Source organism: Thrips palmi, unplaced genomic scaffold, assembly GCF_012932325.1.
Source record: "Thrips palmi isolate BJ-2018 unplaced genomic scaffold, TpBJ-2018v1 HiC_scaffold_11, whole genome shotgun sequence".
Lineage (NCBI taxonomy): Eukaryota > Metazoa > Arthropoda > Insecta > Thysanoptera > Thripidae > Thrips > Thrips palmi.
The window spans coordinates 3,752,473-3,777,905 of record NW_023144622.1 but is presented as its reverse complement, the minus strand read 5'-3'; the positions used below and the strand labels follow the sequence as shown (position 1 = coordinate 3,777,905).

The window sequence follows — 25,433 nt, the reverse complement described above, 5'->3', positions numbered from 1 at the left end:
GTAGTAACACACGAGTTTAAATATAAATACTGTATTTCAGTATTTGGTTCTAAACAGTGAGTGTTCCATGGATAACAAGAAAAAGAAATGGCCAATAAAAGGGATAGAAGGTATCATTACAATGTACAATGGACCAGAGTTGAACAAAAGAGGGGGAAAAAAAAGGCAGATTGGGATGACAATCCCAACACATGAAAGAAGCTTAGTGGCCACAGGCCAAGTACAAAGAGAGTTAACAAAATACATTCTAGTTGAAATAAGCAACAACAAACTGTACAAATGATTCCTGCTTAAATCAGTAGGTAAACATAATTAACTGAAATGCATTTCGACTGAAAATCTAAAATGCTAATCATAAGCCTAGGTGTTCCTATTTGTTGGTTTATTTCGCTTCAGAAGTAACATGAACTTCATACTTCAAGGCATGATGAAAGTCACTATACTACTCAGTACAATGGGTAACAATAGAAGTGCTCACATTATTATAGTAATAAACCATTCTCTTGTCTCTAATGATGCAAATAGTCCACCAGTAAATACGATATCTACACTAGTTATTGCCCTTTCTAAGGACACAATGCCTTCAGTGTCAAAATAGCATCAGGTGAGATCCTCAAAAACAGGAAGGGAGCTTCATTTATTCACGGTCTCCTCTGAAATTTGGTCAAAACAGCAGTACTTGGTCTCAAACCCCTCCCCACTTCATTCTTTTCGTCATGAAGGATGGCAATTTCTGTTTACCAAATAAACTTTATCAAAATATAAGTATCTAATCCAATTAGATGTTCCATAATTAAGAAAAGGACAAAAAGAAGAAAAATTATCTTTCAAAACATTTACTTTCAAGTACTTGTTCTCAAAATACACAAACCGCATCTAACAAAAACAGAATTCCGCAGTACAGTAATACCTGCAACTGAAACATTGTAAAGATAAAGTCGTCGGGAATCCTTCTACCCAATGTTAGTGACAATATCAAATACCCTGGTCTGCTCAATGGAAGCAAGGTTTCCTTGTACAATAAGCTCGGCTCAACAGAACAGATTAATTCAAACATCTGCCACACTAAGAGTAAAATGCTACAAAAGGAAAGTTAAAAGTAAAATAAAACACTAACTTGAAGTTTAGGTTATGTGACTAGTGGATCAAAATAGTAAAACGAGACTCCATACTTTTGATAAGTTGTGATTGAACAGAAAATAGCTACTTAAACAAGTCTTCCTTTAACAATGGCGTAAGAGACATTACCCTGATTCATCTCCAGAAGGCATTCCTTGAGGCTTAAATTTGTACATAAGTATTAGAACCACAGTTCCCTTTATCTTGGTGAAGATTCAACTACCTACCTAACTTCAAAAATTATGTCTTTGTACACACTAATGTTTTGTTTCCTTTAAGTTTTCTACAAAATATTAACAATTGCCACTCAGCCCTCTCTTGAACACGTTAAGGGGAGCAGGGCCACAAAAGGCACTGAGAACGAGAACTACATTAGCACTATAGTAACTTGCAACACTGTCATATCATGTTACTAAGATGCATTGAAAATACAATCCAAAGAGCATTTGCAATGTAGGAAAAACAGGACAGATAAAAAGAAAATTGAAGATACAATGGGAAAAAACTTTGAGACACAAAACAGCATTTGGTGATACTGTGTCCAACAGAGGGGCTAACTTTCTCAAAAATAGGTTGTAATTTCACAAGAAGAAAGTTACAAGACTGACAAAGAATCAAGATTTTCTCCATACAGATGGTATTAAAACTTGCAATTAGTGTCAAGAGAACATCATCATCAACTTCCTCTTTTGTAACTTAACAGAAATCCTCAGTCTTGTGTCCTATGGAAAGAACTGAGATCCAACAGGCGGCTCCAGAACAACACCAAGAGAACATTTCATTTTACGAACCTTAAAAGGTATATCTACAGGGACTTGCTATGTTACACACACATTTAAAAAAATTGAAATAGAAAGTTAAGATTAAGTAAAGCATAAAACTGCTTTAAATATATACACATTTATAAGCTTTAATGATTCATTTATGATGAGAACATGCATCATTTGACTCAATTCCATTAAAAGATAGATAAATCCATTTTTTCCATGAGAGCAAGTAGTTAATTAGAACTACAGTGAACTGAATAATCTAGAAAGGTAAGAACCAGTGCATTTGCAATGTACTTCTATAAAGCCTAAAACATTACATTTTACATTTCATAAAAATAGAACATGATGAGAGTTCATCAGAAATGAAAGAAATACACAAATGTCAAAGGGCAACACAGCTTGAGGTGAGTTAAGACGATGAATGCATTTTAAGTTCATAGTTGCACAATCTCAGGCACTTGTTGTTCTGTACATGATTGCCCTTCCACATCTCTGAGAGATGATTACAGTTCTACACAGCTGCCATATTAAAGAACTAATACAGCTAGCTGTAGGACATCCAATCGGTCACAAATACATACACTTCGACAAGCTTCACATTCACTGGAGTGACATGGACATCACCTTCTGAACACAGAAACATGCACTCAGACAGTAAATGGACACATCACAACACCACAAGCAAACCACCGAAATACTAATTGTGACAAGGGGTTTTCAATTCCAAGATCCCCTGGAAACAAACTAGCTATAGTTTTCTTTTTATCATACAATTTGTCAGTAGAACTTATTGTCTAGAAGAAGGCTTCTGCTCAACTGCTCCTCTAGTTGTTCTTTCCATTAACAAGTTTACAGAGTTCAATTAAAAAAAAAGAACGAATAAGCACTGAGCTTATCAGAAAGTAACACAAGAAAGAATATATTTCTTGCAGATGACTTGGTATTAATAATCATAATCAAATACTGTCTTCATATTGCACTTCACAGCAAAATAACAGCTCGGGAACATGTTATTTCACACACAGCAAACCATCTCTTCCATAGATGCACAAGGTTTCTTCACTTTTCTTTGGCTGACACCTAATTTAAGTCCGAATGGGCGGCATCAGGCCAAGTTTAAAGACGTGTGAGAGTCTAAAACACAAGGACAAGAAACTCCAAGCAGTATTTTTTTGCATGGCTCCTGCCTGGGTTCTTTCACAAACCCTAGAAAGTCTTTGCAAAAGAGTATCCTTCACAAACAACCCTAATGAATTTCCACATCACTTGACATTTCAGAGTCATCATCAGAGTATGCTTCGAGAGACGGGGAAAGAGGTTCTTCAGAGAGGTCGGTGTGCGAAGAGTGCCGAGAGAGACCCATCTGAGAGTCAAAGTCATCAACCAGATATGATGCATTGACAGACGAAGAGCTCGGACCAGCTGATAATTCAGGCAAATCCGGCTCTGTGTTTCCATGAGCTAGTTCTGAAACAACAATAAATTAATCAGTACATAGAGTTCTAGATTAAAATAGCCGATATTGTGCATGTACCAAGTTGACACTTACGAACAACGTAGTTCTCCAATGCCCGAGGTACCATGCTTTTTGCCTTCTGTAGTTCTGCTGGAGTACATTCTCCCTTGTCCAGGCCTGGGTAACAAGAAACAAGATGATTGCTAATGACCAACCAGTTTCCTAGTGTGAAAATTATAAATATATATATATATAAGTATATATACTAAAGCACTTACCAAGAACCATGCCCATTCTTTTCAAAACTTCAATATCATCATGGATCTCAAATTTGTCATCAAAATTGAAGAGGTATTCCATCCTGCCGTGACAAACATACTTTAAGAAAAAGGTTCTACAGCAACACTCACTAGCACAAATCATTTGATAAATACTTACTTGTCATTGGAAATGCGACAATCAATAACTGTCTTCTTGCTGGTATTAACAATGATGAATGGAAGTTGGATTGCTGTGTTCGGGGCAGGCACTCCATATTTGCTTTCTTGCCCTCTGTTTCGTTCAACAAGATTCTTAAAAGAAATTTGCTAAAAAAACAAAAACAACCACACAACAGTTAATAAGAACAAGGTTTTGTGGCATTTCACACACAAACAAAATGAAGGGTGCACAGAGAGTAAGTACCTGAAGAATCAACTCATATAACTGTTGAGTTTTCTGTTTGATTCTCTCCCCAATAAGATGCTTGTCCCGTTCCAGTGCAGTGCACTCCTGGACGGAGTTTGTAGGCAGACCTAACCACCGAATTTCCTTCTTCTCCTTGGCAATTATGTTCATAGCCATAAGTACATTTAAGGCATCATATACTCTCCGCCTAATATTCTTCTGATCATACTGCAATGGAATTGATATTAGTACTACTGCATACACAATTTAAGGAACTTGTTACTTGTAAGATCATGCAACCAACCTGATCTGATGGCGAATTTATCTGGACATTACTAGGGTTAGTAAACTCAGCAACAAGTTCATCAGCCACTTCATTGTAAGTGGTAGTTCCTTTCTTCCGTACTTTTTCACATACTTTCATGGAAAAGTGTCGCAGGCCTTTGCCTACCTTGTCTGATTTCCTTCTTTTGCTGTAAGTAAGAGTGATAGTAAGAATAACTGACAAAGCAGAACATAACAGAATTTGGATAAGGTAGAGACACATACTATGCTGGCATGTGATCAGGTTCAATTTCCTGCCGTTTCCGAGAGCCACTGTGGTCAAGGATTGGGGAAATGTAACTCTTATTTGATTGCTGCTGGATTTGTTGCACTGTTGATGGCGATGCCTGGTGGGATTGAACTACTTGTGTTTGCTGTTGCTGGATTGGTGCTTGGGTTTGTATTACATTGGCTGATGTATGTGAAATGTTGGTACTAACTATCCGTTGTTGGCTTGTCAACATTTGCTTGAGAGGAAGAAAGGAAAACAAAATTAATTCCAGTGCCAGAGAGTAAGAATTGAGGGTGATGTAAGGAAACTAAATTTTTACCATTTGTGCTGGTGTGAGAGTGATGGTTTTTGGAATACTACTCATCACCTTCATGGGGCTGCCTTGGACAGGATGGAGAGTCATAACCCTGGGGCCTACGCAAACAATTAACAGAATTAGAACATGTAGCAAAACAAACTTACTGCAACTAACAAGTATTTCCAAAGCCAAACTTACTCTGTCCAGTTTGTTTCCCTAAATTTAACGTTCTGATGATCTGACCATTCGCCAACATCGTAGGGACCTGAGAACAAATAAAATTAAACCCAAATGAATTCAGGGCTTCATAAAAGTAAAACAGTGCACATGCCATTCAAACCTCATGCAATAATGAATTGCCTGACGAAATGAATCAATGAAACCCAATGACTTGGTCATCCACCAGAGATGGCCATCCTAGTATCTCTCCACAAGCACCAAGTGCCTCCTCCGCGGCGAGTGGCGAAAGATCGGTAAAACTAAAGGGGGTCCTGCCAGGGGAGGCCACTCTGGATCGACATAACCTCCAAACTGCGACGCAGCAGCGCAGCAGGCAACGTCACTGTCGTCACGCTATGGAGCAGGCGACCGACCCAACCCAGCGCCCGTCATGTTCCACCACAACCTCCACGGCGCACCTTGCCCAGCGGAGCCGGGGATCCCCTGGCGGCGGTCGCCGTCGTCGACATGGTCCTGCTGGTGGCGGGCACGACGACGACCGTCCTCTGCGGGGCCTTGCCCGCCTTGCCCGACGCCGCCACGACACTCATCGCGGCCGTGGCGCCAACACTGTGCGGGCCGCGGGGCGCGGAAGGCGCCGGCCTCGGGGGCGGAGGCATGACGAGGGACATGACCGCGACGACCGGGACGGCCGGGACGGCGCTCTAGGCGCGTCGAGGCTGTCGAGGCGGGGCGGAGCGCCGAGCTGCCGAGCCCGGCGGCAGGGCCAGGGCGGCTGACGATAGCACTAGCGGCGAGGGACCGAGGGCAGCGGACCCAGCGAGCTCACAGCGGCAACTGCGGTGCTGCCCGCGGCACGGCGGCACGGCCACGGCCCAGCCCACGGCCCGTGCTGCACGTGCACGACGCCACCAGGCAGACCAGGCGGCACTGCGAGCCTCGCGGAGCCTCGGCCCTGTAGTGTAGGCCCTTGGTGCGCCGCGCCCCCAACCGCCCTATCGAGTGGCGAGGCAAGTCCTGGCCGCCTGCACGGCCTGCATGGCCTACAGGCCGCCAGGGGCACACCGCCGTGGCATCGCCAGATGCAACACACGGCCGTGCACGCCGCGCCCACACACACACACACGCCCACCGATATGCCGGCGCGCCTCCCTGCATGTGTAATGTGTTAGTCACTGTGTGAGTGAATTCGTATTCATGTGTGTGTGCGCGCCGGCAAAGCCTAATAAATGAACAAGTGCAAGGTGGAGCCGCCTAGCGCTGGCGGCAGGTCGGGCCGGTCGGGCCGTACAGTCCTGCAGGCCTGCAGGCCCCACGCCAGGCGGGCCAGCGGGCCATAGCGCGGCGCATCGCGGCGCATTTGGGCCCACGCCAAAACAACGGCAGAGGAAAGAAACCGGGAGGGGCGAGTAGCGGTAGCAAGCGGTAGCGCCAAAGCGCGAGGGAAGTCCGAACGCGCCCCGGCGGGGATCGAACCCGGGCCTAGGCGCCGTGCCGGCCGGGCCCTCCGTCTCGTGCGCGACGCGGCGACGCGCTGGAATAAACGTGACAACCGCTGCCATTAGCGGAGGTCGTTAGTTCCTGGCCGCCGCCATGTCGCCGCAGAGGCCATGAGTCGGCCGCCGCGGCGCTAACGGCCCTGGCAACCGCGCACACTGTCAATACTCCGCGCACTTTGCCCGCCGGAACCGTCAGGGCAGAGTCCCTCGCTCGCGGAGTGTCTTCCGCGGCACTCCGCGAGGGACTGGAGAGTCTGCGAGACGTCGGGGCGAAAGAGAGGCACGAGCAGCTTCGCGAGGTTAGGTCGTGTTTCCGTTTCTCTGGCCGAGTGTGGTTTGGTCGCGGCGTCGCGGGTTGGGAACGGGAAGAGGGCCCGCGTCATGGTCCGGTACGCCGTCATGCACCGGGACACCGCCAACACCCGATCGGGGTCGTGGCGCAGAGCACGTGCGGTGACCTTTCCAGAGCGCCAGAGTCCAGCCCCGGCCCCACGACGCCCACCTCGGACGGCGTGCGTGACCCTGTGCGACGCTTCGCTCCCAAAACTCGATAGCCGCGGACCGCGCCGGCCTTGACGCCGGGCTGCGCTAGCTGCGCTAGCTGCGCCACCCCACATGCGCCACGCCGGCCACGCCGCCGAGGACCCGACAGCGCCAGCGCGCCGCGAGGCCCACGCACACTAGGAGGAGCCGACGCCGACGACGACGCGAAGCACGCCCGGCCGGCCGGAGGAAGCGGCGGCGCTGCGGCGTCGCGACGCCTCGCCGCGCCCATCGCCGGCCAGTCAGCTGACTAGGCCAACCCGGCCTTGCGCGGGGCTGAGCCGAGCGGGGCCCGGCCAAGCTAGCGTAACCCGGCCTCACCCCCTTCCCCGGACCGCCACGCCGGCCACGCCCCCGACCTGCTAGCTTCGAGCGCCCTCCCCGCCCCCAGCCCGCACGAGGGGAGGGTGGAGGGTGGCGGGAGTGGGGGGCGGCGAGCGCGGGACGACCACGGCGTGGCGCGGTGCGGCTCGGCATGGAATGGAACAGGGAACGCGTGGAACGACGGCCTGGCCTCCGCCTCCAGCTTGCCTCCAGCTTGCCTCCAGCGCAGCCGGCATGCCGTGCCGTGCGCCCCAGCTCCAGCCGCTCCAGCCGGACCAAGCACGGACGGGACGCCCTGCGCACCAAGCTAGCGCTCCAAACCCGCAGACTTATCGTCGGGCTCCAGGCGGTGTCATTCACCCTCGGAGACTCACGGCATCCAACAAACAACTTTGGGACTAGGCGTCCCGGCGGCCGAATTTCGGGCCAAACTTTTCCCCGCGGTGTGCGGAAACATGTACAAGGGAATGGGCGAGATCCGGCAGCACAAAATGGGGAGGGAGGGAGGGACTACGCGGCCTCCGCCTGGGGGCCACTTCCGGCTACAGTAGCAAGAGGGCCACGAGGGCCACCTGAAGGGACGGGGCGTGGCGGCGTGGCCACTGGAGGGCTCCAGGCACTCCAAGCTGCAAAGGAAGTCCCCGCGCCAGGACTGCCAGGGCGCCCAGCGGTGCGACCGTGCCCGCCGTGCCCCCTGCACACCATTCTCTCATCACATGTTGTTCCGGTCCGGGGCCCCGGGGGCCGCGCTACGCCGCGCTTGCGCCGACCCAGCCCACTGCCAACGGTTCAACTACCGCTCGACTTGCGGCCGGGCAAAAGGTCAACCCGCCCGTAGTACTCGAACCCGGGGCTGTTCGAAGCGCTGGCGGACTGCGGCAGCGACGGCAGCGCAGCCAAAGGCCCCTCCCCTCCCCCCCAGGACGCCAATGCAGCATCGGCAACGGGGCACCGCAGCACCGCCGCCGAAAAGCGAGTACCGTGGTATGTAGAGGAGCGGGGTGAGGGGGAGGGGCTGCACGGGCGGTACCCGGTCCTGGAGTCACTCCAGTGGCGTCCGCCTGCGTCCGCCCGAGCCGGGTCCGGTCCTGGAGTGCAGCACCGTGCACGGCGTGCACCGCACACGGCCCGGCCGGTGCCAGGCCAAGCCGGCCAAGCCACAGGGCAGCTGCAGTGTCTTGGCTTGGCCGTCTTGGCCCGCTTCGCCGGCTTCGCATCGCTCCCTCCCCACTTTTCCTTTCCAACGGATCCCGATGCGACGCTGCCGCTCTACGTCCACGTGCCCCGGCCTTTAGGCCGCCCCGGCAGTCAGCCCCGCCACGGGCCGACGCCCTCAGCGGCCAGCACGACCAGCTCGCGGACGGCCCCGGGTTCAAATCCGCGGCCCGCGACGCGTTTCTCTTCCAGTGCGGTTTCGCTTCTAGTGTAGTCGCCAGACGCGACGCGGACCCAAGGCACGGGCCGCGCGGCGCCCGCACTGCACTCACTCGGAGCCCTGGGAGGCGCTCTTTTTTGGGAGGAGGGTGGATGCAGCAGAACGAAGAAGCGCTTCTTCGTCGTTCTGTCTCTGTCGCACTCACGGGGCGGCCGTCGACGACACGACTCCTGGCCGGGCAGCAGAGCGTCGTCGTCGTCGCCGCGGGAGAGCTCCGAGCCCTGAGGGCCCCGAGGGGGAAGGGGCAAAAAAGGGCGCCGGGGAGAATGGCCTTGTTGCATTCCCCGCCCCCTCCCCGGCCGGCGTTCCCGGCCACACCAAGCAGTGGCCCAACGTGGCCCGACACACGGCTCAAGCTGCTCAAGCTGCAGGCGGCGGGTCAACCACCAGCGCTGGCCGCGGTGCTGGCCGCCTCCGCCCGTCTCGGCAGCAACACGGCAGGGAAACCAAAACGGAAAAAGAGAAGGGGTCACGAGGCAGCGAGCGGTGCGATCAATAGACATACATAATGCGGCATAAGGCTGGCCGCAGGGCCGCAGGGCGGGGCGCGGGGGGAGACGCGGGGCGCCACAGGTAGCCAGGTACCCGAACAGGTACCCAGTGCAGCGCGCAGCCTGCACCAGGCCCGCACCAGGCCCGCACCTCGCGCAGCTAGACAACATCCAGCTGGAGAGAGTCATCACCCAGGCCTCCCAGCCCGGCCGATCAGTTCGTCGTTCCGTCTCTCTCAAACCCTTAGGGAGAGTCCCACGAGTGCGACGGAGACAGAGCGACCAAACGACCCTTCTGAATCGCCTCGGCAGGGAACACCCTAGCCGACCCAGAGCGCGCCCTCAACATCCTGGGCAGGCCTGGCCGGCCACAGGGGCCTCCACCTCGGAGGCATCGGGGGTCGCCAGGTCAGCCAGCCGCCGCCTCGCATGCCTCGCCGTACGCAACGACCGCGCGCACACACGCCTCGGACGGATACGCGTGGAGCGGGGGTGGGGGCGGGGAGGGGGAGCCCAGCCGAACCGGCGGGAAACCGATTCAAAAGGAGCCAAGGGGAGGAGCCGCTCGCTCGGCCGTGCACAGGCCGCGGAGTGGGGGGCGGACGCGGCGAACGCGGCGCGCGGTTGGCGCGGCTCGCCACGGCGCGGTCCCCCAGCTTTTCCCGCCATTTGGGACGCGGCGGCAAGAAGCGCGCCAGCGCGTTCACCGCGGCACCGCGACTGTCCGCGGCCATCTACGCGGTGCGGTTTGCACGGCACCGTTCGTTGTCGCCAATAAAACGGCCGGGAGGGGAGGAAGGCAGGGCAGCGCAGCAGCGTCGCCTAGAGGGCCTAACCCTGCGCGACGTTTGACAGCGCGCCGCCTAGAGCCGACCGCGCGGACCGCGCCGACTTGGCCACTTCCCCGGCGCGGGGCAGCGCGGGGCTCGGAAGGGCCGCCCCTTCGCCAGCGGCCCCTGCGGCCCCCGACCCCGAGGCCCCCGCGCCCATTGTCCCTCTCGCACTCGAAGGCCGTCCCGTGCAGGTGCGAGAGAGAGACTCAGTGTGCGCAGCGACACCTCGGGGGGCATTGAAGACCTAGAGGCGCGCAGACGGCAGGCGGGCCGGCTAGCCTGGCGAGGGCCGGGCGCGCCGCGGATCCGCGCCCGCGTGCCCGCGACCCATTTTCAGGGACGCGATGACGCCACGCCGCTCCACGCCACGCCGCGGGCAGGCCCTGGCAGGCCGCGTAGTGCACGGAGTGCCAGCGCAAGGTCCCGCGGACACAGCCCGCGGACGCCGTGGTGCTTCCCGGAGCCCCGCCTGTCCGCAGGCTGCCGAAGGCCTCCTCTCCGCCGTGGCCTGGAGCTTGGAGGCGACAAGGACCAAGGCCGCCTGAGGCAGACTCCACCACGACGGCACACGATAAACACGATCCAGCCAAGGCGAAGCCCGGCGAAGCCAAGGCCATTCATTCTCATTCGCGACCCCGAGGGTCATTCATTCGCCATCTGGCCGAGGTCGCGAGGTCCGCGGGGAACGCCTAGCGCCACCATGAGGAGGGCTTCGGGCCGCGAGGCCGCGCCACTAGTCATTAACTGTCCAGGCACCGGCTCGCCTCACCGTCCGACCAGTAATCAACTCAAAGAAAACAAAAACAAAAAAAAATGAGAAAATAAAACAAAAAGAAAAGCACTTTACAAATGTAACACATATTGACAACAATGAAGTCATCATGATTGAACTGAAGCATGACACACCCCTTCCTTTGCAACTCCATGTAGTGACACACCGAATTTGTAGAAGTGCCATCAGTGAGTGAATGCCCGAAGCCTGATTAAACACAGTTGAAGTGGGTTGCTAGATAAGGACCCCCCCTCCCTCTTCACAACCACAACCATACTCACTACACCAACAACAACTCCTCTCACAACAGATGAGGCAAACTGTAAACATGCATTCATATTGGTACTGGATGAATAGCTCTGCAGTCTTGGAGTTATTTATCATTTAAACAGCCCCCCAAGTCGTGGTAACTTGCTTAATGTTTTCTAGGATTGAAAAAGCTATTTTTGGCAGGTAAAATAAAGCTTACCTGGCCATCCTGTGATGGAGTTTTGAAAATGGCACGGACGCCTGGATTCGACAAGACATTTATGATTCCTTTCTGAGCAGGACTGGCAGCCAACTTGATAACTTGGGGTTGGCCTGAAACAAACAGAAGGTAAAACTAGTAACAATAAATGATCCATGCAATGTCATTACTTCCTCCTGGAAGTACAAGATAAGATTCTCGTAGACAAATGATTTATCAGCATCACTTGGCAGCATCACATAACCTCCATTAAAAGGTACCGATAAAGCAAAATCAACAATTAAAAACTATAAACATCTCTGTGTTTTAGACAAATAGAGGTGACTCTTTCAGTAAATAAGTAGACAGCAAACCTGGCAAGACTCTAGAGGGGAGAGCTCCTGTAACCTCCATCTTCAATGCAGGCCCAAAAAAGGGCCTAAGTACAGGGGAGGGTGGTCGAGCGAGCTTGGGGCACACGCGTTCGTGGACCGCCCCGTCGCACCGAGAAAGATTGAAACTGGACCGAGGCGATGGAGGGTGGGTAGTGGAAACGACGACCGCTTGTCCCTAGTCCGGCAGCGCTAGCACAAACACGGCATTGGCATTGGATGGGCGTACGTGGGACAGGGACACCGAGTTGGCCTCGGCCCAGACACCACCATAAAAACAAAGAATTCGGTCCAGAGGGAATCAAGAGAGCCGATCAGGTCCCAATAAAATGACCAGCCCGTGCTGACTAGGCTCCCATCGGCGCGGACCGAGATCTTGCTCGAAATTTTGGAGCCGCGCACCGAGTACCCCACTGGCGACGGAGCTTACAGACAGAGTCACTGCAGATTGCCGATAGGAGAGGTTAGCGTCTAGCATCACCGACTTCAAAATACTGAATCGTGTAGGTGGCCAAATCCGACGTCGCAACACCCCGGTGAGACTCGCGCGCGTGACGTCCGCGTACAAACAAGGAGTTATTGAGAGGACCGTTTCAAATTCAAGTTCAAAATCTCATCGTGGCAAGCTACTCCGGGCGCGGAGGCATAGCCTCGGAACTCACCGCGGATGAAGTGATTGACGGTGTTCCCTTGCTGGCTCATCTTGGACACTTGTTTGCTTGGACTCGCTGTTTTCACGCCGGGCTCAATTTGGCCCTTTAAAGACACGTTTCTCCACTTTTCAGCCCTCCAATTTGGCCACTTTTCGTCGACTGGTCAAAATGGCGACTGCAAGAGATGCACATTTCTAGCCTTGAGCTACGTAGAATACTGCAGGTATTCCGCAAATCCTGGCGAATTTCGTCACACGAATGCTAATTCTAGCCGTAAACAACAAAATATCGAGGGAAATCCTGGAACACCATGCAGAATTTGTCAATGGAAACTTGGCTCCGCGGTGCAAAAACGCATATTGGGAGGGAGAAGCTTCCGTATGAGAGCACCACACCGTAACCCCCACCCCCGCCCCCAGGACGCTTGTGATTGGTCGGCGAAGACAGGCGGTTCCGCGACCGGTTGTGGCCGCAGTGCATTATGGGTCGAGGCAGCCAATCAGAAGGGAGCCGACATGCACTGCGTTTTGTTTCCGCCACCGTCAGCGCGAAGGTTCGCTTTCCTACCATAACCACTGAATCGTTGTGTGTTGCAACCTTCCCTACCTATTTTCTCACCTTAAATGGTTCAACGTTTTTAACAGTCATAGTGAGGCCATCGGATTTGTTCATGTTTCCTTCATCATCCCTGTAGCGCCTCATAAATGTCTTTATGATTCGCTCATTTTCCTTGAGAAGTGGTACGTATGGGTGATTTTAAGGTTATGGGCCTTAGTGTACAGGATCTACGACCTGTTATCGTCGTCTGGAGTCAGTTTTTAAAATGCATCCTATTGTATAATTATGTATGAAATGTTGATGTTTAGTGTCATTGATGCTTGTGACTCCGTACACTTACCATTTTATTGCCATACTGGCATTTAGTTTTTACTGTTTAAATGTTTCTAGAGTTTTCTATTGAGAACTTGTATTTCTTCTGCGTATTCCTTTGTCTACATTTATTCTTGCCCACTGTTATAATTTAACTTTGCTATGTTTATCCTCTGTGTTCATTGCAGACGGTCGAAACAATGGATGGGAACCAGGAAAGCAATGAATGTCCAGTTTCAGGAAGTTCCGAAGAGCCCCCTGATTCAAATATGAATGAAATCTCTGCAAGCAATAGCAATACCTGGTTTCATTTGAAAACTATAACCACATTTAATTCAGGTATTAAATTTTTCTGTTGGTCTTTTTTTTCTCTTGACTTTCAAGACTTTTATAACAAGACGTCTTACTTTTATTCAGACTTCTCAACTCAAACATGTTCAAGGGAACAGTACCATTCCCAAAGTGAGAACCAGACATCCAATAATGAATGTTTGTGTCAAAAAGCTGACTTAGGTGGTATTAAAATCAACAATAAGAATATAGAGACAAGAGCTTCCTCTTGCTCAAAAATTGAAGGATGCCTTAGATCAGAACACATTGAGGTCCTCTCATCTCCATTCCAAGATGTACCTATACTGCCACTCAAAGACTCAGAATCTGCTGCCAAAGAGGTGCCCAAGCCAACTCAAAAACACAGAAGAACGAGACGTAGAAGCCAAAGTAATAGTTTATCAGAAGGCCACCTTCCTCATGGTATTGCAGCGGACCCAGTTAGTCACTTTTCAGTAAGCTCTAGTTCACATCGAAACGGCACTGTGAGTGATGTTGGTGCTGTTAATCCTACCAGTGATAGCATGAGGCCCTGCACACCAACTCCTGTTCAAAGTTTGACTCGTTTTTCCCCAACAAGTTTACTTGTTGAGTCCTTGATTGATCAACTTTGTAAATTGATGGAGAAAGACAGTGGAAAGCAAAAAAAGCTGTATCATGGTAGGTTTGATCCAGACCAAGTTTGTTTTATTGCTCCTTAGCATGTTTTTGTTTCATAAATATTTTCAATTTCTTCATTGCCAACAGTCATATGTGAAAGACTTCATCAAATGCGACTCATTGATGATACTTACACCATTGAAGAATTCCAATTCATGCGAAGTCACTATCAGAAGGCTTTGTATCAGCTACTGGCTGTAGCTAAATCATCAACCCAGTCACCATCTGGTCGGAACATCCTTTTACCACTGCCAAGGTTGGGAAAGACAAACTATCTGTGATTATTAATTAACATGGAGATTTTGTACATCTTTCTAACAATTGTGTTTTGTATTATTTCTTGCCAGCTCAAATATGAATGTTGACATTAAAATGAGCTCAGAACAGGTTTTAGAATGGTCTCGTTACCAACATGAATACCATGAGTTAGAATATATTGCAAAGGGTGGCTTTGGTCATGTGTACAAAGCTCGGAATAAGTTAGACGGTGGTGAATATGCCATCAAAAAAATATTTCTCAGGTAACATGTCATATCATATGGAGCCCATTCTGACCTTAGCATTGCTGTATTTGGTGATCCTAACGAAAAATCTTTCAAACATAGGTACCGATATGTGGAAGGATTCCTCAGAAGCCTTAAAGAAGTGAAGATGCTTGCTCGACTTAACCACCCTAATATTGTATCATACAAAGCTGCCTGGCTGGAGCCATTAGATGATGATACTGCCAAAACTCACAGATCTTCTCCCAGTAGTGAGTCTCAAGAAGCATCTTTGTCTGTAGTTTCTTTAAATGCTGATTCTCGGTAAGAACATGTCCATTTTCCATCTCACCTATGCTTAGATGATGCTGGCTTCTATCAATAAAGTGTGTCCTTCTCCCTTGCAGGTTCCCTCTCCCTCAAGCTTGTCCAGAAACAGCTGATGATTCTCTCGATATTGTATTCCTTGAGTCTTCCTCTGATACAAAAAATAAAAATGTCCCCAGCAGTGTTGTCAAACCAAAGCAATCTGGAAGTCATCCTCTTTCAAACATCTTGGAGACATCAGAATCAACCAACTCTGACAACAGCAATTCTCTCAACTCATCTCTGCAACTCGGGAGTAGTGGTGATTCAGGAAGCTCAAGTAGTACCTCAGGAAAAGCAGCAGTGTGTCCCATGAATGCTAAAGAAACTAAAAGAAAAAACTCAACTACTGTAGTAAGTAAAAATTTGCAGATTTTCTGAAAATTATTTTTATTGCTTTGAAGTATTATTATTAATCCATCATTTGTATACTCCTTTCCTCAGAGAAATTGGGCAACACTTTATGTTCAAATGCAGTTATGTGAACGAACTTTGAGACAATGGTTGGATGTGAGGAATGCTTCTTTGCCAGCTTGTCCTTTGTCTCCTGATTCTAGTGATGGAAATCTGGCTCTTAATCTTTTTCGAAAGATAGTGAGAGGTGTTGATTACATTCATGCCCAAGGCATAGTTCATCATGACATCAAAGTAACTTTGATAGATTTTCTACAATTTTTTCTTTAATCTTTTAAACCGTAGATTATTGCTAATAATGATAATGTATGTTTCCTTTTACTTTCATTTTCTAGCCCAGCAATATTTTTGTAAATTCAAACTTGAGAGAAGTCCAAGTAGGAGACTTTGGATTATCGTGTTGTATCCTCAGCAGAGTTGATAGCACAGGTGTCATAGGCGAACACCATGGAGAAGTTGGGACGAGAATGTATGCAGCTCCAGAACAATTACGGGGTAAATGTTCTTCAAAGGTATGTTGCTCACTCCTCTTTTTCTTCTTCTGTTCTTTTGGCAGAGGTATGTCACATTTATCCTTAAAAATAAATTATGTCACCTCATTATTTATGATTTCTGTTCCAGAGTGATTTGTTCAGTCTTGGCATTGTTTTTCTTGAACTGCTTCAACCATTTCATACTGATATGGAAAGAAGTAAAGTTATCCACCAGTTAAGAGCAGGTCAGCTCCCATCAGAATTAACAACTATGTGGCCTCATGCTGTAAGTATTCAATCAAGATTAGATCCGATATATGATTTGGTGTCATTTTTTAACTGCCTTTTTTTTAGGCCAGACTGATCAGTGATTTGATTACCTCATCTCCAATGGCAAGACCAACAGCAAGTGACCTTCTTCAACGTGTAGATTCTTTGTTGCGGGCTTTCTTGGAACATGACATTCATTCTCAGTTGGCTTCAAAAGATGAAACCATTCGACTATTGAAAGAGGCTGTTGCATCCAGGGACCAAGAAATTGCGGAACTCCGACAAAGACTGTCTACATTTGAAAATAAACAGTAAACCCTCAATTGTAATAGTTTATCAAGTTTGTATTGATATGTCATGATAAAAATGAAAGTAGCCCATGGGCCTTATTAAAATTTTAGTATTTTTACTTGTCTTACTGCTTATCTTTTAAACAGCTTCAAGACAAGAAGCTAGTCCATTTTAGACTGTGAATCAAGGTCCACTGGAGCACTTAATCCCTTTTGTACATAATTTTATTTCTTCTAAATAAGCCTGTATGTTGCTCTAGTCAAGATATGCATTCAAACATTGCATCTAAATCTTAATCGATGATGTCTGGTTTTGTTTGTCGAAGGGGGACACTTCTCAATCTAAACGATATGTCATAGTAATAATATTTTATCTGGGATGTGGGTCTTGTTTGTGGAAGTAACAGACCTTGGCTGTGAATTATTTTTATTTTCAATTTATGAATTCATACTCGTTTTAGGCATGTTGTTAACACATTATTCGGGTCTGTGTTTTTTTTTTTTTTTTGCATAACTTCAATTCCAATGCAACTCCTGGTTTCATTCTTATCTCCCTTTTGCTATGCAAATTGTTGCAGTGTTCATCCTGTTTTGGTTGTTTTAAAATGGTATTTAAGGTGTGTGTACCTTCAGCAATTTGATGAAGCAATAAATTTTTAAATAATAGAAAATGGCAGACATGTTTCTTACTTCCTATACTCTAAGTTGTTCCTAAGCGAATGACTTTGAATTTTGCCGCGCTGTCGGCGTAAGTGAACTTCCGTGCCCCCTCCCCTCCCTTCCCCACCCCTCCCCTTTCATGTTCGATTAGTTCGAGTTCGAGAAGGCAGTGGCGGTGGCTGAGGTCATCGTCTGTTTCTTTTATTTATTCTCTTATCAATCAAAAATGATTGATTAAAGATTGTTAGTCGTGGCAAATCACATCAAGTTGTCTGTACTTTATTTCTGTGAAAGCTTGAAACGTTATTTATTTTGTTACTTCGACTGCCACTGGTGTTCGGTGATTATACTTCGCACGTAGTTATTAACAAAAGTGTGCTAACCTAAGCGCAACGTGAAAACGTTCCAGTTGAAAGTTGACACGCCCTCTGAAGTGTTTCTTTGCGATGGGTACTTACTGGATACCTACTAACATTGATGAGCTCCTCGGTGGCATCAAAGAGGCAAGTGAAACTTACTTGAGGTGCTTGCATGATGTTCTTACAACCCAATATCTAAGTGTCTTGTACATCTCTCCTTTTGCAGGCTTCATTACTCCACTTTTTCCTCGAAGGGTTCCTTGTTGCTTCATTGTTATGGTTTATTTTCCGGAAGAGTTACAAGAAACGTGATGTTCACTCTATGTCAAAGGAGGTAAGTAGATCACATCTTCACGTGCATCGTCGAGACTTTCATTGCCCTCATTAGCTTATTTTATACTTGTATTTCAGGAAGAAGATAGATTAATTGAGGAGTGGAATCCAGAACCTTTAGTCAGTACTCCTCGACAAGATCATCCAGCTCTCAAACCTCACGTTGTAACTGGAAAGGTATCGCTTCATACAATGTAGTGCACCTCAATTATTCTGTTTTAGGCATGTATGTTTCATGGAATTTTATATTTCAGGCTGGTCATTACTTGGACGTTGATGGTCATCACTGTTTGAATCTAGCCACACACAACTATTTGAGCTTTGCTGACAAACCAGAGGTTGAGGAACGGGCTATTCAAAGCATCCGAAAATATGGTGTTGGTTCATGTGGGCCTCGAGGTTTCTACGGGACAGTAGGTGAGTCACTTGTCACTTGTCTATCACTATGTAATAATCATTCTTTCAGAAATCCTCAGTTCAAGTACACTGTTTAATATTCAATATTCATAGAACTGTCCTGTTAATATTAATTTGCATTGTTCTTTTGTTTAGATGTGCACTTGGAATTGGAAGAAAAATTGGCTAAATTTATGGGCATGGAAGAAGCTTGTGTTTATGCCTACGGTTTCTCAACAATTGCAAGTGCTATTCCAGCTTATGCAAAGCGTGGTGATGTTATCTTTGTGTATGTTGTTTTAAACCAATACTTAATGATTAATTAATCTTGCTGCTCTTTGTTGTTTCATTTTAAAATTGTCATCATCTCCTATTTTATAATTCTCCAGGGATGAAGCGGCAAACTTCGCGATCCAAAAGGGCTTAGATGCATCTAGGAGTAGCATTTACTATTTCAAACATAATGATGTGCAGGATTTGGAGAGGTTGTTGCTTGAGCATGAAGCCAAAATGGTACAGGCACTTGCTGTTTTGGTCTTAGGCACTTCCCTGCACACAGCACTCACCCATCTTTTTTTTTTTTCTTTTTGGTGGAATTTCCAGAATCCGAGGAAAGCCAAAGTCACAAGAAAGTTCCTGGTAATGGAGGGCATATACATGAACACTGGAAATATCTGTCCTCTTCCTGCTCTGTTAAACTTGGCTCATCGCTTCAAGTGCCGAACAATTCTTGATGAAAATGTTTCATTTGGAACCCTTGGAGAGACTGGCCGAGGAGTCACTGAACACTTCAATGTCAATGTCAGTGCGATTTGACTTTTCATAAGCAAATAATCAGGACCACATCTTGAGGGTTTTTATGTTGATTTTTTATTTATCTTTTTACAGCGTGAAGATGTTGATCTCATTGTGGGCAGCATGGAGTGGGCTCTTGGTTCCATTGGAGGGTTCTGCGTTGGATCCTCGTTTATTGTGGAGCATCAGCGTCTCTCTGGACTGGGTATAAATAATTGTTTTAATTTTTCCCATTTTATTCATTTTGTTTTACACTTATGGTGCACAGTTTTCATTAAAATTCGTTTAAAATTTTCAGGGTACTGCTTTTCTGCTTCCCTCCCACCATTGCTCACAGCTGCTGCTATTGCATCTCTGGAAGAAATTGAACGCAACCCGACTTTGATGTCTGTTCTTCATGGAAAATGCCAAGATCTTCACAATGCTCTGTCCAACCTGGGAGAAGCTGGATTCAGAGTATCTGGCTTCAGTGAAGGACCAGTGAAACATCTGTTTCTTTTGAACCCACCCGAAGATTTAGGGAAGCATCAAGCTCTTCTACATGATATATCTCAATATGTAAGTGCACCTTAAGGTCTTCTTGTGATACACTCAGATAATGTTCTATCCGTTAGATTTGCATGTATATTTATTTGCTCTTTCAGTGCATCAGCAATGGGGTTGCAATCATACCAGCCTCATACTTGGACCAAATAGAAGCTCAACCTCGAACACCTTCCCTTCGTATTACTGCAAATGTAGACCTCACCAAAGCTGAGATGGAGACTGTCATCAAAGTTCTAAAACAAGCTGCATCAAAATTTTTGTCATAAAATTAGAGTAAATTTGATCCAAATGTAAACAGCTCATTTGTTAATCATTCTGGTGTCACAATTTTCTTTACTAATATTTTATGTCTTGGTGTTACATGTTACCTATTTCATGAGACATTTCTGATGATGGCTCCTTCCACCTGAAATTGCTTGTCAGTTTGTTCACATGTGATTTTTATAATATAATTTACTTACATTTGAGTGATTTTTAAAAAAATGGGCTTAGGTTGCTTTTCTAATGTACTATTTCTGATATTGTAGATATATCAGTTCATTTTTAAGCTGACTTTTAAAGGGAAGTTTCCCTTTTGCCACATAACGCACTGTCTAGTATTCATAATTGACTTTTTCTTTGCAAATGAACAAGCTTTAGGCTATTGAATTTTCTTCAGTTTGTAGTGCACGTGACACTAGTTTTTTTTTCTACACAACTGCGTGTCGCTAATGTGTGTCACTTCATTTTAAATCAGTTTCAATTTGACATTACTTGATTTATATGTATTTCAATGAATGTTTACAGAGTTTGCTTAATGGGTCCAATCATTCCCAAAGATTTTTCCTATAGTCATTAGAAACCAGCTTCCTGTACTCCTGTGATTTAGTTAGTGTAAAATCTAGCTAACGTTTAAGATTTTTGCCGAATGTTTGTTTTCCATGGCATTCATGAGGACTCAAATAAAGTAGGATTTGTTTTTAACTTCCTTTTTATATGAACACATTTGTTATCAGTATTAAAATTGTCTACTGTCTGCCAGCTTTTGTAAATTTTTACCATATGTAGAAATTTATTTTATGAAATACTTGTATGTATAGTTAACAGAGTTGTCAGAAAAGTAGCCCAAAGACCATTTTGCCTAGTTTTCTGTCATCCCTGGTGGTTAAATAAAAACAATGTCCAGAGGCACACTGCAAGTTTGTTGACACTTGTTATATTTCTGTTTAAATCACGCGATGCCTTTGTGTCTGAGGAATGAAGTTTAAGCAAATAAAGTAATTTCTTGACAGCACTGTTAAAAAGTGGTTTTTTTGTTTTGCCTGGCTTTTGGCCGGGGCCGGCCGGGGCCACCGGGGCCCTCGCGTCGCGGCGACCCCGGACCCCGGTCCGGTTATTTACCTCTGTCAAACTGCCTGATGGCCCTCGGCCTCGGCCTGGCCCAGCCTGGCCTCCACCTCGCCCTCGCCCAGAGAGGCCGCGTGTCGACTCAGTCCACGGCTGCCCTGGGCTGATTCCGAGAGTCGTCTTCGTCGCTCTGTCTCTCTCGCACTTGTACGAGACGCCCCATGAGTGCGAGAGAGAGAGACCGATGAAAACGACTCTCGGAATCAGTCTGCTGGCGGCCGTTCGTCATAATTATCCTTCCCCGTTCGCCAGGCAGCCAGCCAGGCTTCGCCATTCGCCCCCTTTCTCCCTCCGCGTCTCTTGACCGCGGCGCGGCGTTAGCACGGCGGTGGCGGCACGGCGGTGGAGGCCCTCCCTGTCCCGCCGAAACAGATAAGGGCCGCCGGCCGGGGAAGGCCTTGGGTCGGGGAGGGGGTGCATCAACTAAGTGGAAGGGAAGGGGCGCGTGTGTTGGGATACGACGGGACGGGACGGCTTGACGGCTCGCCTCGCCGCCGGCCCTCTTCCCACCTGGAGCGCGACCGGCTGGCCCCGCAGACTGATTCCGAGCGCGAGGGCTCGTCGGGTCATCCCTCTCGCACCCGTCGGTGCGCCCCGTGGGAGCGAGAGGGACAGTCGTTCTGCTCGCCGAAGCATCCCGCGGGGCTGGCGGGGCTGGGCCTTCCCTTTCAATTTCCCTAATGGACGCTAACAGTGCCCCTCCCCCCCCCCCCCCCCGGCCGACAGCGCGGCCATGCCTCAGCCAGCCCTGCTGGTGCTACCCCTACTCGGCCAGGCGCCACCCTCCGCCCCCGGCGGGGCCGCTTGGCTCCTCCCTCCCGGTCGGCCCGTCTAGGCCCGTCGGGTCGAGTGTTTGCCCAGCGAAGTGGCTGACTTGCCGACCCGCAAAGACTAGAAGACCGCCCCCACGACGCTAACGGACGCACGTACTGCGACCAGCAAGGAGGGAAGTTCAACTTTTCTCCGCGCCACGCGCCCTACCACGACGCCAGTTTCCTTGACCTTCGGCAAAACGGACAGGAGCGCGGAAAGAAAATAAACGAACAGAAACACACCCGTACCGTATTTGAACCCGAGACTCTGGCGTCACTCTTCCCGTTCGCTACCGCCTCATTTTTCCTCGACCCCCGGGGGTAGAGTCCTACCCGGGGGTAGATAGCAGTGTGCCGGCCACCACCACCTGCGAACATTAAGCAACGCCTAGTGCACTATACATCACCTGGCAGGCCTGGCAGGCTGACATGGAGAGGAAACGGGGGCAAACGGCCCTGTGGGCCTTGCAGCTTGTGCACGTGGTGGGCTAGGGGCTGTTTCGGACGGAGCACGGTGGCCACTGCATTGCAAGTTCGATGGCAGGACTCCAGGTGTTTGAAAATGACGTCAAAAAGAGACTCGTGGATTCACTGTCAACGTTTCTCTCGCTCTTTATTATTTTGTCCAAACTATGCATATGACTCGTGCATCACACATAAAGGTAAATACTTAACATGTGTGTTTTACACTTTACAACACGGAAAGTAAACGTAAAACACAGTTTGAGATCATCACATGCAGTTTTGATTCATGTAAAAGGTATTGCACATGTAGCACTGACGTTTTCCTCTCGGGCGTGCTTCTATGCACTCATTCTCTCCTCGCGGCTTCGATTTACAATTTTCGTTCATACTATTTCTATGACCACTGGCATAACTCTACAACGTACGAAAACCTTGCACACACAGACTCATTACTTACGTACACTTTTACAATGCGCATCTAAACTCACTCACACGAGGACTTGCATACTTTAAACTTGCGACAAAAAAGGAAAAGTGGAAAGAGAGGTGATGCTGTTTGTTGTAGGGATTTAAACATTGAGATTCTTAAAAAATGAAACGATTCTACTTTGATTTTAGTGATGCAACAATAATTTAAAGAAGGCCCAGTAAAATGGGCACTGGTCCTGTCGCCTTCATGTGGAGGAACGTATAGCACAGTGAGAGAGAACATAAATTATTGGGGTTTGAACAATTCATTGAACTAAGACTAAAAGAGAGACATAATTAATTTTAGTAAAACTTTGACTACAGAAATGCACGTGCAAACTTCTAGTTAAAGTGATAGATGCTGCCCTCGGATCCGACCAGAATTGCCAACATCGTCGGCCTTTTCAGCTTATCCTCGTTCTAACGATCCTAACTACACTACAAATCGGACACTTACACCTAAATCGACACTTTTTTTTACTTTGCTAAAATTCCACTCCCAGTTCGGTCCAATATTTCACAACCGCAAAACAAAAACAACACAGCAAGTAGGACGACTAGGAAGGAACGGGTAATCGGTAATCTGAGCTTCTCGCGATCTCAGAGTATGTCTTGTTGCTCCGCTTTTGAAACATTTGAACGAAATCCTTTTATCACAGTCTTCCTTGAACTGCAGCGGGTGCATGGCGGCACTGTCGTGGTTGTCGTGTCGGTGAGACAGACTAGAAAGCAACCCTCCCACCCGGGGCCCCTCGCACCAGCCCAACCCATCGGGCCATCGGGCCCATCAAGACGACCACCCACTTCAATCCCTGTTTATGGCACAAACTCCTTGACGCTCTTGACACGCGGTTTTGTCATTTTCCGAGTCACTGATTCGAACTGGAGACCTGGGAGGCAGCCACCCCAGTGGGAAACGGGCCGTCAGTGCATCGTCGTTTCTGCGCCCAGTGTGACTAGACGCCGTTTCGACGACGCCTCGGTCCTCATTTCCTCTGGGGAGAGACAGCGGCGTGCAGGATCCTGTCGTCTGCACGCTTCGACTTTTCACATCGGCCTGAGAGGAGGCAGCAACCTTTGGACCCAGCACGCCACTGCCACCCCGGTCTCCGACTTGGTCTCCGTTCCCGCGACGGCCTACGCGTTGGTGTGCCTCTTCATGTGCAGGGCGAGGTGGTCGCTCCGCGAGAAGGACCGGTCGCAGAGTCTGCACTGGAAGGGCCTGTCGCCGGTGTGCTTGCGGTAGTGCCTGGTCAGCTCGTCGGAGCGCGCGAAGGTCCATCCGCAGCCCTTCCAGCCGCACTGGTAGGGCTTCTCGCCAGTGTGCGTGCGGAGGTGCGCCTTGAGGTGCGAGGACTTGGTGTACGTCTTGCCGCAGCCCGGCTGCCCGCACGTGTGCGAGCTCAGCTTCTTGCGCCCGCCCGCGCGCCGACCCTTGACCTTCGGCGCGCCGGGGCCCGCGGCAGAGGCGGCGGCAGAGGCACGCCGTCCCCTCCCCTTGGCGGGCGGCCCCGGCGGCCCCGGCGGCGCGGGCTCCACGCTCTCCGGGTGAAGTGAGGCGGGGGGCGGCAGCGGCGGCAGCAGCGGCGGCAGCTTGCGCGTCGGCGACGACAGCAGGTCGGCCAGGTTGGGCGACGACGGCGGCGTCATCACCTTGGGCACCTGCAGCGGGGGCAGCTGCAGGTGCGTCGCCAGGATGGACATGCCGTAGGACTGCGGCGGCGGCGGCTGCAGCGGCGGCAGCGTGTCCGGGCTGGCGGGCGGAGACATCTGCCCGTGGCAGTACGCCACCTGGGGCACCTGGTGCAGCGGCGGCAGCACCTGGAAACAGCCGTCCGCCATGTCGGCCATGTCGGCCATGTCGGCGTGCACGATCGTCATCATGCCGCTGTACGTGTCCTGCCGCACGTCCTGGAGCGCGTCCGGCATGGCGTCGGGCATCGCGTCGGGCATGGCGTCGTGGTACGCCTCCAGGCGCAGCATGCCCATGTGCTCGTCCAGGGGGCTGGGCGGCTGCGGGTTGTACGGCATCAGGTACTGCTCGTCCTTGATGGGGTGCGGGGCCGGCGGCGGCGGCGGCGAGTAGAAGCTGCCCTGCTCCGTGGCGAAGTTGATGAGCATGTCCAGGTCGACAAACTCCTCCGCCTGGTAGGCCAGCGGGTCCTCGCCGTCCGGCACCAGGTAGGGGTGCGGCACGGCGGCCGGCGGGGGCAGCGGGGGCGGCGGCAGGCACGACGCCATGGACGGCGGCGGCGGCGAGCCCACGCACACGGGGGCGGCCTGCGGGGCCGGCGGCTGGCCGAGCAGCACGCTCTCGATGTCCTGCCACATCTGGAACAGAAGACAGTCCGGTTCAAGCCCTGCCTGCCCTTGTCTGCCCTTGGCTTGCCCTATTCGGCGCTGTCGCCGCGCTGCGCCGCGCTGGGGTGCAATGGCCCTTGGTCCTACCGGCGGGAACGCAGTACGCAGTTGGCGGTACGCAGTGCACCCACCCCGCCAACCCCGCCCCGGTAGTGATGTAACCCCAGCGCGGCCGGCCAGCATGGAGCCAGCATGCAGCCAGCCAGGCCGGTAACTGAACCCGGCGCGGCCCGAGTTGAGTTGCTCTGCTCTTGACAGATCG

General features: G+C 49.8%; 4 protein-coding genes across 10 annotated transcripts; 2 read left to right on the top strand and 2 right to left on the bottom strand.

The window, feature by feature from the left end:
* Positions 1–820: 820 nt before the first annotated feature.
* LOC117639818 (transcription factor Dp-1) lies at positions 821–12,825 on the bottom strand. 3 transcript variants are annotated; one of them, XM_034375766.1, is made up of 11 exons: positions 12,445–12,825; positions 11,412–11,524; positions 5,064–5,130; positions 4,887–4,981; positions 4,561–4,802; positions 4,316–4,484; positions 4,030–4,239; positions 3,784–3,932; positions 3,624–3,706; positions 3,439–3,522; positions 821–3,356 (listed from the first exon to the last, which is right to left on the bottom strand). In XM_034375766.1, the coding sequence occupies exons 1-11, from the start codon at positions 12,482–12,484 to the stop codon at positions 3,136–3,138; spliced, it is 1,473 nt and encodes a 490-aa protein (XP_034231657.1). In that variant the 5' UTR covers positions 12,485–12,825; the 3' UTR covers positions 821–3,135. The 3 variants fall into 3 exon arrangements, with proteins under 3 accessions (XP_034231657.1, XP_034231658.1, XP_034231655.1); XM_034375767.1 differs by lacking the exon at positions 12,445–12,825 and adding an exon at positions 11,765–12,183; XM_034375764.1 differs by lacking the exons at positions 11,412–11,524; positions 12,445–12,825 and adding an exon at positions 5,504–5,731.
* Positions 12,113–16,709, top strand: LOC117639817 (eukaryotic translation initiation factor 2-alpha kinase 1-like). Of its 5 annotated transcripts, none has more exons than XM_034375763.1 (11): positions 12,113–12,245; positions 13,494–13,644; positions 13,723–14,295; positions 14,383–14,551; positions 14,643–14,816; positions 14,901–15,101; positions 15,185–15,497; positions 15,588–15,791; positions 15,893–16,069; positions 16,179–16,316; positions 16,385–16,709. In XM_034375763.1, exons 2-11 carry the CDS (start codon positions 13,506–13,508, stop codon positions 16,613–16,615), a joined length of 2,319 nt encoding a protein of 772 aa, XP_034231654.1. In that variant the 5' UTR covers positions 12,113–12,245; positions 13,494–13,505; the 3' UTR covers positions 16,616–16,709. The 5 variants fall into 5 exon arrangements, with proteins under 5 accessions (XP_034231654.1, XP_034231653.1, XP_034231652.1 ...); XM_034375762.1 differs by having other exon boundaries at positions 12,241–12,285; XM_034375761.1 differs by lacking the exon at positions 12,113–12,245 and adding an exon at positions 12,303–12,319 and having other exon boundaries at positions 13,483–13,644.
* Positions 16,710–17,417: 708 nt separating this feature from the next.
* Positions 17,418–20,962, top strand: LOC117639819 (serine palmitoyltransferase 1). The gene is made up of 10 exons (XM_034375768.1): positions 17,418–17,753; positions 17,836–17,943; positions 18,021–18,119; positions 18,197–18,359; positions 18,495–18,627; positions 18,728–18,851; positions 18,942–19,139; positions 19,227–19,338; positions 19,432–19,691; positions 19,778–20,962. The coding sequence occupies exons 1-10, from the start codon at positions 17,697–17,699 to the stop codon at positions 19,943–19,945; spliced, it is 1,422 nt and encodes a 473-aa protein (XP_034231659.1). The 5' UTR covers positions 17,418–17,696; the 3' UTR covers positions 19,946–20,962.
* Positions 20,963–23,892: 2,930 nt separating this feature from the next.
* On the bottom strand, positions 23,893–24,931 carry LOC117639685 (Krueppel-like factor 4). Its single transcript, XM_034375561.1, has 3 exons — positions 24,602–24,931; positions 24,350–24,538; positions 23,893–24,280 (listed from the first exon to the last, which is right to left on the bottom strand). The coding sequence occupies exons 1-3, from the start codon at positions 24,929–24,931 to the stop codon at positions 23,948–23,950; spliced, it is 852 nt and encodes a 283-aa protein (XP_034231452.1). The 3' UTR covers positions 23,893–23,947.
* Positions 24,932–25,433: the final 502 nt, after the last annotated feature.